The 14,799-nt window shown below is 35.0% G+C and overlaps 1 protein-coding gene across 16 annotated transcripts in view; it reads left to right on the top strand.

The window, feature by feature from the left end:
- CFAP46 (cilia and flagella associated protein 46) overlaps positions 1-14,799 on the top strand; it is a 99,225-nt gene that overhangs the window by 5,707 nt on the left and 78,719 nt on the right. For 15 of the 16 annotated variants that reach the window (XR_008733793.1, XR_008733791.1, XR_008733792.1 and 12 more), the window contains 8 exons: positions 2,848-2,971; positions 4,367-4,461; positions 5,303-5,410; positions 6,179-6,278; positions 8,975-9,073; positions 10,410-10,600; positions 12,592-12,820; positions 13,997-14,117. Coding sequence is in view for 11 of the 16 variants with exons in the window: in XM_055719864.1 (XP_055575839.1) it covers positions 2,848-2,971; positions 4,367-4,461; positions 5,303-5,410; positions 6,179-6,278; positions 8,975-9,073; positions 10,410-10,600; positions 12,592-12,820; positions 13,997-14,117 (1,067 nt within the window). In the remaining 5 variants the exon portion in view is untranslated. The remainder of the gene's footprint in view (positions 1-2,847; positions 2,972-4,366; positions 4,462-5,302; positions 5,411-6,178; positions 6,279-8,974; positions 9,074-10,409; positions 10,601-12,591; positions 12,821-13,996; positions 14,118-14,799) is intronic. The other variant, XM_055719861.1, reaches the window with a different exon arrangement.

The following is a 14,799-nucleotide window of genomic DNA, read 5'->3' as shown; positions in this document are numbered from 1 at the left end:
AATACATTTTAAGAGAAAGAGCTATCTGTTAGATAATTTCAAGTCTTTGCTAGTGAGGACAGATGTTTCTGGATTGAGCAGCACATGTAGGCTAAGATATTTGTAAGCCTGTGGTCAATATGGAAAATAATGTTAGAAAGCAGCCTAGTCAACACGCAGAGAGATTTTTTGCATCTTCAGTATTTAATTTCGGTGAAAGGAACAACAAGTAATATCCAAAACCTCAGTAAAAATAAATCTCAAGAAATAATGTTGGTTGAGCAGAAAATAATTGTTAATGCGAGGCTTTGAGGCTTAGAATACACAGTGGAACTGAACCAAGGGTAAAGGTATCATTTTCACAAGCTATTCCAAAAGTTTTAAGATTAGTTCATTACATAGGTGCTATGTTGCTTTGAAAAAACCAAACCTGACAGATGATGTCAGGAATAATCCTGACAGATGATGTGCAGAGATACAGTGTATACTTTAGGCTTGCAAGGCAGTTTGGGTGGGAAGGGACCTCATGAGATGGCTAATCCAATGTCCTGCTCACAGCTGGGTCAGCTGTTAGGTCAGGCTTAGGACTTCATCCAGTCAGGTCTGGAAGCAGTCAAGGGTGGAGACTGCACAGCCTCTCTGAGCAGCAGCAACGTCATTTGACTGTCCTTATAGGGAGAAAGTTTCTCTTTATTACCGCTCCAAACATCTCTTGTTTTAGTTTACACTCACTTTCACTTCTCTTCCTGCTGTACACCTTAGTGAAGAGCCTGGGTCTGTTGTCTGAAAAGCGGATTCGTGGCCTGGTGTGCAGTAAGTCAGTTTTCACACACTCAGGGAGACATTGCTTATTTATTTCAGGTTTGCACAAAGCTGGGGGCTGAGTGGTATTCCACAAAGCAAGCCCACCAGATGGGACTTTGCATCATATATTTATACAGAGTTAGTAAGTTTCCAAATCTGTCCTCTTTACACTGATTGATTAGTAATTTACATATAATTATAATATCGTTACAGAACTATTTCTACCATAACACATGATCAGGCGGTGGGTTTTCACCTGGGCAAGGGTTTTTTTGACCTAGGGGTATGTTTTTTAATATTATGAGTGTGGTTGAGTTAAGGATACAAGGACCTTGAGTCTTGCCAAGTTGGCAATGCTTCCTCAAAGCATCCTTATTGTTTTGTCAAAGCCTAGTTATTCCAGTGTGTCCTTGCTCAAAGAATGGCTGTGTACTTTGATTGCAGTCTAAACTTGTCAACTTAACATATACAAAGTGTATCTTGCACAAACCAATCAGACCATTTCTAATTTTCTGAGTTATCCTTCAACAGGTCCATCTTCTCAGTGATCTGCCTCCCTGTAGGCATATGCCTCTGTGACCTACTGTCTGTGCTCCTGTTAATACAAACCAGGATGCTGCTGGCTGCCTTCAGTTCCAGAGTACACTGCTGGCTGGTGTTCAGTTGGCTGTCCACCAGGACCCCCAGGTCCTTTTCAGTGCATCTGTGTTACAGAATTTTTGAATGTTTGCACCAGGCACAGGGCCTGGAAGAACCTCCTGGTGAAGACTGAGACAAAGGTGGCATTGAGTCTCAGCTCTCATCTTCTGATTTTAAGATTATAAGGAACACAGAAAGTTAGAAAATAGAAATTTTTATAATACCTGATTCTGCTAGTAAATTAATTTGTTGTTGGTAATTTTACTTTTAGAACTGCGGGGAATGTTTTTTTCCTAAGCAAGATTACAATGGAAGTCAAAAAAACCCCACAATCAACCCAATACGATATTGGTACTATCATGCACATTTACACTATTACCAATCATTTTGTAATAATCTCATAATAGTTGGTAATAAATGCTGTGTCAGTATCCATGTGTTACCATTCTTACATTTCCTGAGTAAGGGTGGAGCATAAACCTTGAGCTTCTACTGAGAGAAACAAGTTTTTATGTGCAAAAAGAATAGTGTCCCTGTAATTTTTCAAGGTCAGCCTTTTCTCAGAGGTGTTTTGGTCTGCTATTCTACAGACTGTAGACAGAACAGTTCCCAGTTCCTGTTACAATTCTGCTGCAGGTTTTTACTTCCTCTTTGTGAACTTTTCTGTTTCTTTGATCTATGACTGATGGTTTATTGCTCTGCAGCATTTTCTTTATAAGCTGAAATGGAAAGGAAATAAAAAATTAAATAACCTTTAGCATACCCTTGGGAATTTTTTGTTATCTAGAATAACATACATGCAGGTTTTTTGCACCAGACATACTCTTGATGAGGTATTGATGAGAACTAGCAAGTGCACACAGTGTATTTGTGTTATAAAACTAATGGTAGCATTTGGTTTTTCATACATTTTTAAAAATTTTTGAATAATTTTTATTATTATTACTGTTGTTAGTTTATTTCATGGAATCACAGGCTCTTTTTCAGTTAAATCAGATAGTGTTGAAAAATCCAGTAGCTATCTTGCAGTTCCCATCATGAAGTTTTCTTTTGCTAGTTGGCTTTGAAATACTAGCCTTTCCAGTAGTTAAGGGAGAATCTTAGAATCCATCTCACAGAAATGTTTTTCTCTTACAACTTTAAATAATTAATTGTTTTAATTCCAGGTGTTCTGTTGAGAAAAGTTAGCAAAAAAATTTCCAAGATTATTTTTGTGATCTGCAATGAATGTATGTTAACAGCTGTGTATCTCTGGAAGAAACAAAGATGTACAACTTTTGTGTTGAGTCAGTCCTTTGTAACACTAACGGCTTGTATTGCATTCAAGAATGGTACCTTGAATATAGTCTCTTGAAAAAATATAAGTAAGAATTATTTCAAGAAGTATTAATAAATACTGAATACAGATGTTTATTTGATCTGCAGGAATTTACTTGAGTGCTTCCTTGATGCTTCAAAACTGGAAGAAGCAAAAAAGTTTTCATCTACTGCAGCAATCTTTATTAAGGAAAACGTTCCAGATAAATACTCTCAAATATTTTCTTTAATGGTAATGCTGTAAAATTCTTTAAACTCACAGTAAGACAGGATCTGTCTCTGCATTTCTTAAGATCATAGTTACAATTATTAAATATATTGTTTCCTTGTTTTAAATTTTGTAAACTACCAAACAGTACAGTAGACATGCAGAGATTTTTACAATTTTTATATTTTTGGTACTATAAGCTGAAGAGCTCCCTACTGCTCCATGTTGTTTTAATACAACAAAGTATCATCAGGATAACTGTTGCTGACCCTAAAAATTTGGGAATAATTACTATTAACACAGAAGATGTAGTGGGTGCAACTTAATTTAAGTGCCTTATGCCACTGAGATCATATCTAGCATCTGTTGATTTTTGTTATGCTGATAAATACTTAAATGACCCAACTTGAACCCTATAAATAGTTCTGGGAATCGGAGTATATGACAAAGGCATGCAAGAAATGCAAACTATTAATTTGGGAAATAAGAGGGTGAAAACAAGTGTGGCAAAAGCAGAAACAGGCAAATAAAACTTGGAAGTTGCATGCAGTCATATTTTCTTTCATTCAGCTACACTGTCTGTTGTCCTTTTCTGTCTGCTTCCAGATCACTGCATTTCAAGAGTGTATGTTTATATTATAAAGTTCTCTAACATTTGAATTAAGACAACCAATAGACAACCTTCCAGTGGTGCAGTATTAATGAAGCAATAACATCTAGGCAAGCTCAAAATTACTTACGTATTTTTTAGATGCAATATTGAGCAAAGCTATTTGACAGTGGCCTTAAATAGAAGGATAAAGGAGGTCTAAAATTGTACTTGGGCTATGTGTTTCAGCAGGGCTACAGAATTATGATCCACACTATTGAGTGCTTTAGTAACAGCATACTTAAATCCTGCAAAACTTACTGTTCCAGTACAGTTTAGGTAATCAGTATTGACTGCTATGGGTAGTCAGCGTGAGAGAGTCAGAAGAAATGCTGTGCACACACTTAATGTGTAACTACAGTTAAATTGGGGTAACTACAGTTTATTGTCATTTCTTCATAAGTTTTTGTTACATATAATTTATAGTTACAGATAAATTTGAATAGGGCTCGTTTCTCGTAGCTGGATGAGATGATTTAAGAACAGTGCTATCAAAAGGTATTATTAAAAATGCATTAATTAGAATTCTAACTCAGGTGTCATTCCACATTTAGATTTCTGCTACTTCCTCTAATCCTCACTACGTGAAGATAAGTATAGGTCTACTAGGTGATCTTTGTGTTATCTATGGGAATGACATAGATTATCATAGTAGCCTGCCCTTAAAGTCCATGATGAAGTCTACAGTCAACATACCTGCTTTATTTTAGCCCTGTTGAGTGTCTGTCCTTTCTTTGCTTATTTAGTCAATAATTAAATTTTTATTTTAGGTATATCACAAACTAATGGATATTTCCCAGTTAGAGAAAGAAATACAAAACTCCATCCATTTTTCACTTATTTATAAAATGCAGATGCTAAAACTGTAAGTATTAAGAAGTATCCTTCCACTTGTACTTTGATGCTTGATATTACAGAGGTAGGGTCAAGTTCTTTTATCTTGTATGCCAGTACAAAAATCTGCACAGATTAGTTCCTCAAAAGGAAAATTGCAGTGATGGCTTGGGTAGTAACTGTCAGACCTGTCTAGAGAACAGCCCAGCTGAAAAGTGAGATAGTTCTTTAGGAATGTAGGGAGTAGTGTGTTATCTTAATATTCTCAGATGAAAGAATTTAAGAGACTGACATTTGTGTATCCAACAGATTGTGGTTTGGTACACAAGTCATGTATAAGAGAGTAAAGATGAAGTGGGGAAATCACACCTAAAATATAATGCATGATTTGCAAGGATGGAAAGCATAACACTTTAAAAACTTTTTAGATTTTAAAGGCATAAAACAATTTTGAAAATTAGACTTCATAACAAAACCTTATTTAATTTTTTTTAATGTCTCAATGCTTCTCTATTTTAAAATTATTAATTCTTAGTAACAATGGATTAATTTATGTTCTTGTAAGAAATCAGTTTTGCACAGCATTTTTCTTTGCTTCTGGAATAAAATTCACTATCTGAAACATTAATTCTTATGCTGGAATGTTCTTTGTGATTCATATCAGGCTGTCTCTTGAGTAACTTACTTGACATACTGAAGTAGGTTTTGTTGACTTGATTTTTTTCTTTTTTTTATTTTTATTTGGTATTTCAAAATCCAAGTGATATATTGGACTAAGAGCTGTCCATTCTAAAGTTAGGAGAGTTATTTCAAAAATTTAATGCAATAATATTTCTTGTGAAAAATAATGATCAATTCCTAATATATTGCAGGCAGTGGGACACAAATGAGCTTCCCAGTGATGCCATCGCAAATCTGAATTCTTTATATGTACTTTTGAAAAAATACGATGTACCTCCAGCATCTGTTCTCAGTGTGAAGTGAGTTTTACTTGTCATAGTCCTGTGAAAGTTGATGCTGAAGCTGATCCTGCTTTTGATAAAATGAGATTTTTAAAAGGTCTTAGAATTGAGAAGTGCTTTTCAGACTTTGGTTTATTTTTAGCTTTTCTTGGGGCCCATCACAATTCTTCCAGCATCAGTTTGAAATGCAGACTGAAACTGAACTCTCCATTCCAGTAGTTATATCACAGATGTTACATATGGAAGGAATACTATGTTTTTACTTGTTAAGGTCAATCTTATTTGACAATATTCAGGTATCTCGTTACTTCTCCTATCCCAGACAGTACACTATACTCATTTGGTCATTTACAGAGATCCAGACATTTAGAATCAGTCTCCTACTGTGTGTCTTCTGTTTTCTTAGTTCCTAAATGACTGATGGGCTTGACTGTTTTGTCCAGCATTGTATTTCCAGAACTACCTGCAATCTTCGTTTGCTATTTAACCATCTTTGTGCTGCATACATTTTATTCTGTATTTTTTATGTTCTTCAGGAACAGTTTCTGTGAGACTACAGAAGTATACTATTTTCCATAAACAGATGAAGTTTTGTTTCTTTCATGTAGCCAACTTTAATCTTTTTCCTTGTTAACTGTGAGCATCACTAGTATAATTTCATCATCTAATATTCAGATGACTTCAAGATTTTCAAATACATTGCACAGTTATTTTCATTTACTGTTGCTATAATTCCATTAAAAAAAGTATCAGATTGTTTAAAGTGACGTTTTTCTATTTTTGAAGGATTCCTTTTATTCTGGAATTAGCTCGTTTTTCTATGAAAGTAAACTGCATTGAAGTTGCATATCAATGTATACTTGATCTGAAGAGAGCTGGGATTACTGTGAGTATTAATATTACCATTTTGTTTTGTTTGTAGGGTATAGGTAGAATAGGGTAATTACTTTTGGCAAGTAGATATTAACTGTAAATTTTTTGCCTGTGTTTTCTAAATGTTATCTGGTCTGTGGAACAGTTTGGAAGTTAAATGCTGCCTGCAGGTTTTGAAGGATTTAACACCAGTTTACCCATTGAGATTGTAATTGGTCACCCATATGTAAGCTCAAAAAGTAGTTAATGTTACATCCATTCACTTTAGTCCTTAGGAGTGCAGTATCAACCCTGCAGAACAGCATATGAATTTGAATTTTGATGAGGAGAAAACAGCATTTGTCTGGAGCATGATTAGGGGACTGATGGAAGGAAGAGTTCGAGAAAGCTTGCGAATAAAAAAAAAGCTGCAGTTTTTACCTTTTCTGAAAGATAGGTCTTAAGCAATGTAGTTGTCATTGCAGTGATAAATCCAGAGACATTGTGCCATAACTACACGCCGTAGTCTTTTCCTTTGTGTAGATCTTTCCTGATAGTATTTCTTCCTATACATTTCCCAGTTTTCTTTAGTAGGAATGATTCCTTTTCCAGCAAACTATTAACTTGATTTGTTATTTACTAACATTTAATAATTTTTACTCTTCTGTAGTATTTTTATTATAATGTTACTGTAGGAGTATTCCCTAGATTAAAATTTCATGCGGTCTCCTTAATTGATCATTCAATGTGTACGCCATTTATGATTACATATAACTGGCTCTGAGATTTGTTTCTTCTGTTCCTTCCCCATTGTTGTGGTTTAACCCCAGCCAGCAACTAAGCACCACACAACTGCTCACTCACTCATCCCTGGTGGGATAAGGGAAAAAATTAGAAGGGTAAAAGTGAGAAAACCTGTGAGTTGAGATAAAAATAGTCTAATAATTAAAAAGAAATTACAACAACAACGATAATAAGAAGAATATTGTAAGGAAAAGAGGAAAAAAATAACAGAACAATAAACCCCAAGAAAAGATAAGTGATTCAAATGAAAACAACTCCTCACCATCACCTGACTCATGCCCAGACAGTCCCCAATTCGTGGTCCTCCCACTAACCTTCCTCCCCAGTTTTATTGCTGAGCATGATGTCATATGGTCTGGAATATTCCTTTGGTCAGTTAAGGTCAGCTGTCCTGGCTCTGTCCCCCCTGCCCCCAAGTCCTTGTGCACTCCCAGCCTGCTTTCTGGCAGGGCAGGGTGAGGAGCAGAACAGCTCTTGATGCTGTGCAAGCACCACTTGGCGATAACTAACACATCCCTGTGTCATCAAAGCTGTTTTCAGCACAAACGCAAAACCAGAGCCCCATACAAGCTACTCTGAGGAAACTATCCTAGCTAAAACAAGTGCATCCATTGACAAACAGAACTGTTCATCACTGTATTCAGAAAATCAGTTTGTTTTTCAGATACAGAAATGTATGAAAAGGTGCCTGGTTGTGTTGTGATGCCCATTGAGTAAGTTTTAGTTATCTGAAATGTGCATGTAAGTGGCAAATACTGCCAAACAAATTTCAAAATTTATTTTGATATCTCTACTATAATAATCCTACTTTGAGTTACTTGTAACGTAAATTTTGCTTACCGTCACTGAAATTTTTTTTATTCCAGGTGTCTGCTTCAGGCCCATTTTTTAGCAAAATTCCTGCAAGTCTGAAATCATACACAATTTCATAGCATTCCACTGGAAGATGTGTTTAAATCCCTAGCTCAAAGATTCACAGGATTTAGTTTGAATATAGACAATAATAGCAAGTGCCCGGTCTGCAGCAGCAGTAGAGAAGCCTTGCTTCTATTTCAACCTTCTCTTCTCCCTTATAGTTAGTGGGTGTTTAAGTGACCATCTTCAGATTGCTCAGCATCATTTTGACAGTGACCTCTTCATGGTAGAATGAAATAAATCTACATCTTTCCAGTTCTTTGGTTTTTGCCAAATACTGTCAGATTTTCAGCTGTAACATTAATTCCCTTTCTCTATGTATTTGTCATTACATGATAGTGACACTTTTACATTCATCTGAGTTTTTTCAAGATCTCATCTCACAGAGATGTTATATTAACATTTACATACATAAACATAAAGGTCATAATAAGTGATTTGATAATAGTTCGTAATGGATGATGAATTGAGATGCTGCCTGGCTTTCACTACTGCACCATATGAAACCAAATACAAAGTATCTTGGATGATTTTGTGATTCTATGATCCATACATGTAATCTGTATGATTTAATAGATCTTTCCTGAGGTGTTAAAAATCTAACTTCTTTTTTCACTGAAAAGTTGGAGTGCCCATCAAGATGAATCCTTTCTGTCTTGGCTAGCTATCGTTTATTCCAACCATGCACCTTTTTAATAACATTTATGAGCAAGATTCCACTAGAGATGAAATCAAATTACAGTATAGGAAAATTCAAGTGTACACTTTTTCTTATTGCAAAGTCTGTCAATGAACAACTTTAAAAATCCTGGTGAGGTTATTTTGCAGCTTTGGTGTAGTTAAGAAGGGACTGCTGTTCAAACAACAAATTCTTCTCCCTTTTAATGTTTCAATTATCTAATATAGTGGGATTTTCAGTAAGAAAGTACAGTGCTTTATTAGTGTAATGGGTTTAATCTTCATCGTATTCCTATTATTAAAATTACCATTTTGTATACTAATACTTCATAGGAGCAAGGAAAACTGATTGAAATAGAATGCCTGGAATGTGAATATGAAATAAAAAAAATGGGCCCTAAAACTGTGACTTATATCAAAGGAGTCATTGAGGTATGTTCTTTAACTGTGAGAGAAAAGTAAAGTTTTAATTTGTAAAACACGGAAAATTGCATTGGACTTGTGTGTCTTAATTACATTTTACTGATCAGAAATTCTTTCATAACTCTATATTCTTTATCATTGGGCCGCCAAGAAGAAAACAGGGAAAAATAAACAACAGTTGTATATTCCTCCCTTAAGTCTTCTGTCTGACTATGAAGGTTCATAATATATTACATGCAAAGGCAGCACTCTTGTTTTCATACTTTACATTTATGGGAGGTGTTTTCATAGAGTATCTTCAATTGGAAGAGACCCATAAGGATCATTGAGTCTAACTCAACTATTATTGCATGTTATGGGTGATCTTTTAAAAATTCTTATATCGGCAAAAGGCAGATTATTCCCAATAAATTGTCACACCAGGGAGGATTTTCTTAAGGTATCTATAGTCAGCTGACTCATTTGTAATTCAGACCATCAAAAGTAGAAGCCTAAATTGCCCATATTATCAATGGGATTAGATAGGTGCCTACAATGAGCATTTTAGAACAGCTATTGGGGGCACCTGAAGTTCCTAAAATTGGAAGTGTGAATATGCTTCATGGAAATCAATAGTGTTAGTGCATAAACTTGCTCCCAACTATCACTGTTCTCATTTTGGAGTTCAGAAATTCCATTCATCTTTTGAAGCAAATTTGTCACAAATTCATCATAATATGAAACACTACTAGTACTGCTTAAATAAAAAATAGGATATTTAGATATTTAGGTACTTCTAAATACTCCTACTACAGTGTATGCAGTTGGAGAGTTGTTTGGGTGGTTTTTTTAGATGACATAACCTCTAAAAAGAACTTAATAATTAACAAGTGTCTGTTACTGCAGGTAAGGATTTGCTTTCAGATTTAATAGGAACCCAGTTTAATTGACAGTATGGCAAATCCCATTCGTAATATTATTTTTTTCCTGTCCTATACTGCATTTGTAGCTTAGTATAAAACCCCAACAAACTAAGCCTTCTGAATTCACAAATACTTCACAATTATCGATTTCTGTTTGTCATAAGAAAGGGGAATAGCTGATAAGACTTCTTCCTGAAATACGTAGTAGCAGCATGAAGTACCTAAAAGAAATACTCCTTAGTTATCAATGCCTGTTTAAAAAAGAAAAAAAAGTTTCTGTTAAAGAAATTATTTTATAAAATGTATTAAAAATGTTTCTGAAGTCTGCTGACTGAGGGACTGCTTTCTATTGGAAAGAGTCCTAAGATTAAACTTTGGAGGTATGTGTAAAAAGTTGTATTGATTAAATGTGATACATGCTAATTAACTTTTCATTTGTGTAGGCTCAGCTAGAATTGATAAAAAATCTTGAGTTAACCTTAAAACATGCAGTTCAATTGGGAGATCCTAATGTGATTCAGGTTGTTTGTACAACCCAGTGGAATCTGTGCTTACCACTACTACAACACAATTTGCATCAATATGTACGAAAACCATTGATATCAATTGCTGATATCCTTGAAGAGATTGACAGGTAACTTTCTATGCTGTGTACTTTTTTATTTGTCACTTTGAAAGGTCTAATGGCTGAGCATCAAACTAATTGAAAAGCTCAAGCTCTGTGATGTTAAGCGTCTTTGAAAATTTTCGTCTAGCTCATAGTAAATTAATATCTGCATATTGCATACATTTCCTTGTTATTCATTTAAATATAGGTTTCTTTCAGGCAAAATCTCATACTTCAATGGCCTATAGTTAATACTGAAATTTGTTAGGAACTGAAAAATAATGTAGTTAATCAAAATTATGAGAGAAAATGCCAAAGCTGCAGTATGTGTACATGTGTTGGAATGTGGTTTAGATTTATGTATTAGCATAACTTCTGTTGATTAAAAAAACGCAATTTAAAAATTACTCTTAAAAAAGATAATAGCTTCTATATTGCATATCAAATAAGACACTTCTTGCAATGCACAGCTTTTTATCTTCGATGACTTCTTTTTAATTGAAAAATCTAATGTAGTAAGAAAATGAGTATGTATAATTTTTTTAGATGTATTCTTCTGTTTGCTGTTTTGTTGTACTTAACCTTAAGCACCTAAATAGCTTCAACTTTTTCATTAATCTGAGTGGAACAAGTAAACCTTGGTATGTGGTACTTTGTTAAGTATGGGCCTATATATAGGCTGACTACTAAGAACAAAGGTCATAACTTTTGTAGTAGAGCTAGTTACAATTGCCATAATCTGTCTTTGAGCAGAACAGTAGGTGGTTTCTGTAATAAATAAAAGTATTACAGAAGAAGGTGAGAAAAATATTTTCAGTGTTTTAAAATGTGATTTTTTTAGTTGCCTGAAGAGGGAACAGAAGACTGAAGAAGCAGAGATACGCATGTGTAAAACCACTATATTGTATTACTGTACTGCTCTTCAAGCATTTCTTATGCTTTCCATATAAAGAGTGCAATATCAGCATATGTGATTTTGATATTTATGCTAAATGTCAGTAATGACAGTTCTTCTCTAAAAGCTTGCAGGTTAGGTTTTTGAGGGGTACGAGCTTGGTTTTTGTTATTGGTATATTCCTAACAATCCAGTAGACTCAACCTCAGCTCTGAGGTGTTGCTGTCACTAGAGGTTAAATGAAGTCACTCGTCACTATTAATTTCCCCATCTTCATTTTTGTTTTGATTGTAGCATTAATTTTAATTACTGTGGTCCTCAGTAAAAGGGTGATCCTTGCTTAGTCAGGTTAGCTCTAGTGTGGACATACATTAATGCTCTGGTGTGATGTTTAATAGCCTTGGAAACCTTACTGTTTTATTTTTCATAACATTGCTTTCATTTATCATTATCATATATTTTTGTTTTTCTTCCTGGAAATAATCTGAAGTAGCATGTAGAGCTCACACTTGTCATCAACAGCTTCCTGGGGCAGGTGATAGATAGGGAGCATAGTGAGACATGCAGTCTTCGCTGAAGGCATGCTGACTTCCTAGACTGGTTATGGTAACAGCTGGGCAAAGACACTGCCTGCAGTGAGCATGTATTCCTATGGTGAGCCAAATCTTGAAAAGTGGTGAGCTAGTACAGTCAGGACTATATCTTAAGAAGTGTTATGAACAGAGAGTGAACTTTTATCAAAAGTAGCTGTTACCCAGTACATCACGCTGTCTGTGGGATTTAGTAAATTCTTTTGAAAATCTGTTTGCTTGATGTACATAGCTACAGTGTGGTACTGAAGAAGAGTTCTGCTAATACATAAAGATCTGTTACTCTACATGGTATGCTTCCTCTTCATGGCGGTGTTTTCTCATGCAGGGTTAATGGAGGTAAAATAGAATTACATTTTCTAAGTAATTTCATTTAAAAGGTATGATAGTGAAAATGAAAGAGACAAAGGAAATACCCATTTTCATACTGGAGGCACTTTTAATTATTGACTTCCGCTTTTAGGTAATTTTTAGGTCTAAGATTTTCACTTTGCCTCATTTTAACATTTTACATTTAAATTCATATTCCTTAGCATGTTGGTTTTGTTGCGTTGCCAAGTTCATATGGAAATAGCTCGTATTGAAGAAGATGAGGATAGAATAGAGGCTGCTATGGAACATTTGCAAAAAGCTGTACATCTAGACAACAGTGGGCAGTATCAAGAACATCTAAGATTTACTTTTAACCGTCTTCGTTTGTGCACTATGCTGTATAAGTCACCTGAGCGTCTAGAAGATCAGGCCATAATAATGATTGAACAGGTAATCATGAAGAATAAGGTCAGTAGGTGAAATGAGTTTGGTTATTAAATTCTGGCAGAGGAAAGCTAGCTGTTTAGTAGAATTGCATGTTAGTAGAGCCAGCATCAGCTTGCTTTTAGCAAATCGGCATTGGTTGGTTGCCTTGAAACACTCTGTGCATTCTCTCTATGCTGGTCATGTTGCTTCACTCGCTGAAGATGCAGGACTTTTTCTACTTACGTTCAAAGCTTATTTCTTGGGAGGGAGGGGAAGTTACCCATTAGCAAAAATAACAGCAGAAAAGAATCCTATTCATAATTGTCAACAATTAGAATTTCAGTGCATGGAACAGTGTTTTAATTAATGAGAGGAGCAGTGACTGAATGGCTAAACATCCTAGCTGGCTTTGAGATGTCATTATTATGTCACACTTACAAATGATGCTTAATAATATAAAGGCACAGTGTGTTCATTGTCAGGAGTTACTGCATCTAATTCTGTTGTGGTGCCTCATCATCTGGACAAAACCCATATTGGTAACTGACTGTTAGTTGGCTAAAAGAAATTTCAGCTATACGCCATTTTTGGATATTCACAGAAATTAAGATGTGTTCACTGAACCTAAGATCAGTACTGGAAAGCTGCTGGTGAGTTGATACGTTTATTGTTAAGACAAAGAACAGTGAAGATTTTATGTAGTTTAATGCTTTTCTATACAAGCTTACTCTGTTTAAGTGTTAAGGAAAAAAAAAAAAAGCACTACACCTCCTCTGACTTCGGCTAATTCTGCATGGACTATGAATTTTTTGTAACTAGCATTGTTGCAATTGCTAGTTACTGCACAACAGATATGTTATGATTGGTTTCTAAATAAATGCTATTCTTAAGAAAGTATAACATAATGATAGGTTATATACTAAGGAATATACTGTAAAGGTCCATGAGGAGCATGAACAGTACTTTTTATTCTGTTCTTTGATGTAGTCATGTCAAGATCAACCAAAGTTCTACAGTCACTTTCAGTAATAATACTGCAGAATGATGTGTGAGATACGTGAAGACAGACAGTTCCTATAGGTATTTTTTGGTAGTATTAAGTTCTATGATCTGCATTCTGTTATGTTTAGCAAATAAGATTTATAAATGGGAATATAATAAAAAATAACCTTACAACACTTAGTTCTTTTCTTTATGTAGGCTAAAAGGGGAAAGCAGAAGGATGATGTGAGGAAAAAGAGATCCCTTCTGGTAAACGCAGGTCTTGCAATAGCTCCTGATTCATTTCAAATAGTCCTTGACAGTGAAAATGAAGCTAAAGGTAACGTACATATGTGTGACTAAAAGTTACTACACTTGACTTTGATTGCTCTGCATGGTCTTAAAGGTAGGATAGGACTTCTAGCAAAAACGTGTAGAGAACGTTGCAATACAGGTGAAGTGACAGTTCTGCTGAATTCTGTGGGAAAGCTGCTATAGATCTCATTAGGTATGTACAATTTATATTGTGATACTGGAAGAGGAAATGTTAACTGTTTTCCCCTTCAAATTCATCTGAATCTTACTTTTGTGCTGTAGTGTGCTGTAAGTTGTGCTGTAATTTTATTTTCACTGTGTGCAGCTCCTGAGTGTTCTTAGTCAAGGTCAGTTTTAAATGGTATTTTCAAGTTTCACCCCATAATAATCTGTGTTAATTACATACAATATTGGGTATTCGTTCTATACTGTAATTGTCTTTCTGTTCTAAAATCTTTTTAGAGAACAAGATTTGCACAAGAGGTTTAGGCATTGATCATAAATAGCCATGTTCTTTAGTCCACAAACAGCTTTTGTTTGTGGCTATACAGCCTGTTGTTGAAGAAGGGACAGGGAACATCTTCCAGAATGCTTTAACTGTTCTATCTTGTCTTGGCAATAAAGCAAGTACGTGACTAATTTAACTAACTTTCTGAGTATAGCCAGTGTAATCCCAGAGTAGACATTATTCTGAAGGAAGGGAATAC

The sequence above is a fragment of the Falco cherrug genome, chromosome 9 (assembly GCF_023634085.1).
Source record: "Falco cherrug isolate bFalChe1 chromosome 9, bFalChe1.pri, whole genome shotgun sequence".
NCBI lineage: Eukaryota > Metazoa > Chordata > Aves > Falconiformes > Falconidae > Falco > Falco cherrug.
Note: the sequence above shows the minus strand (reverse complement) of the source record. Positions and strands in the feature narration are given on the sequence as shown.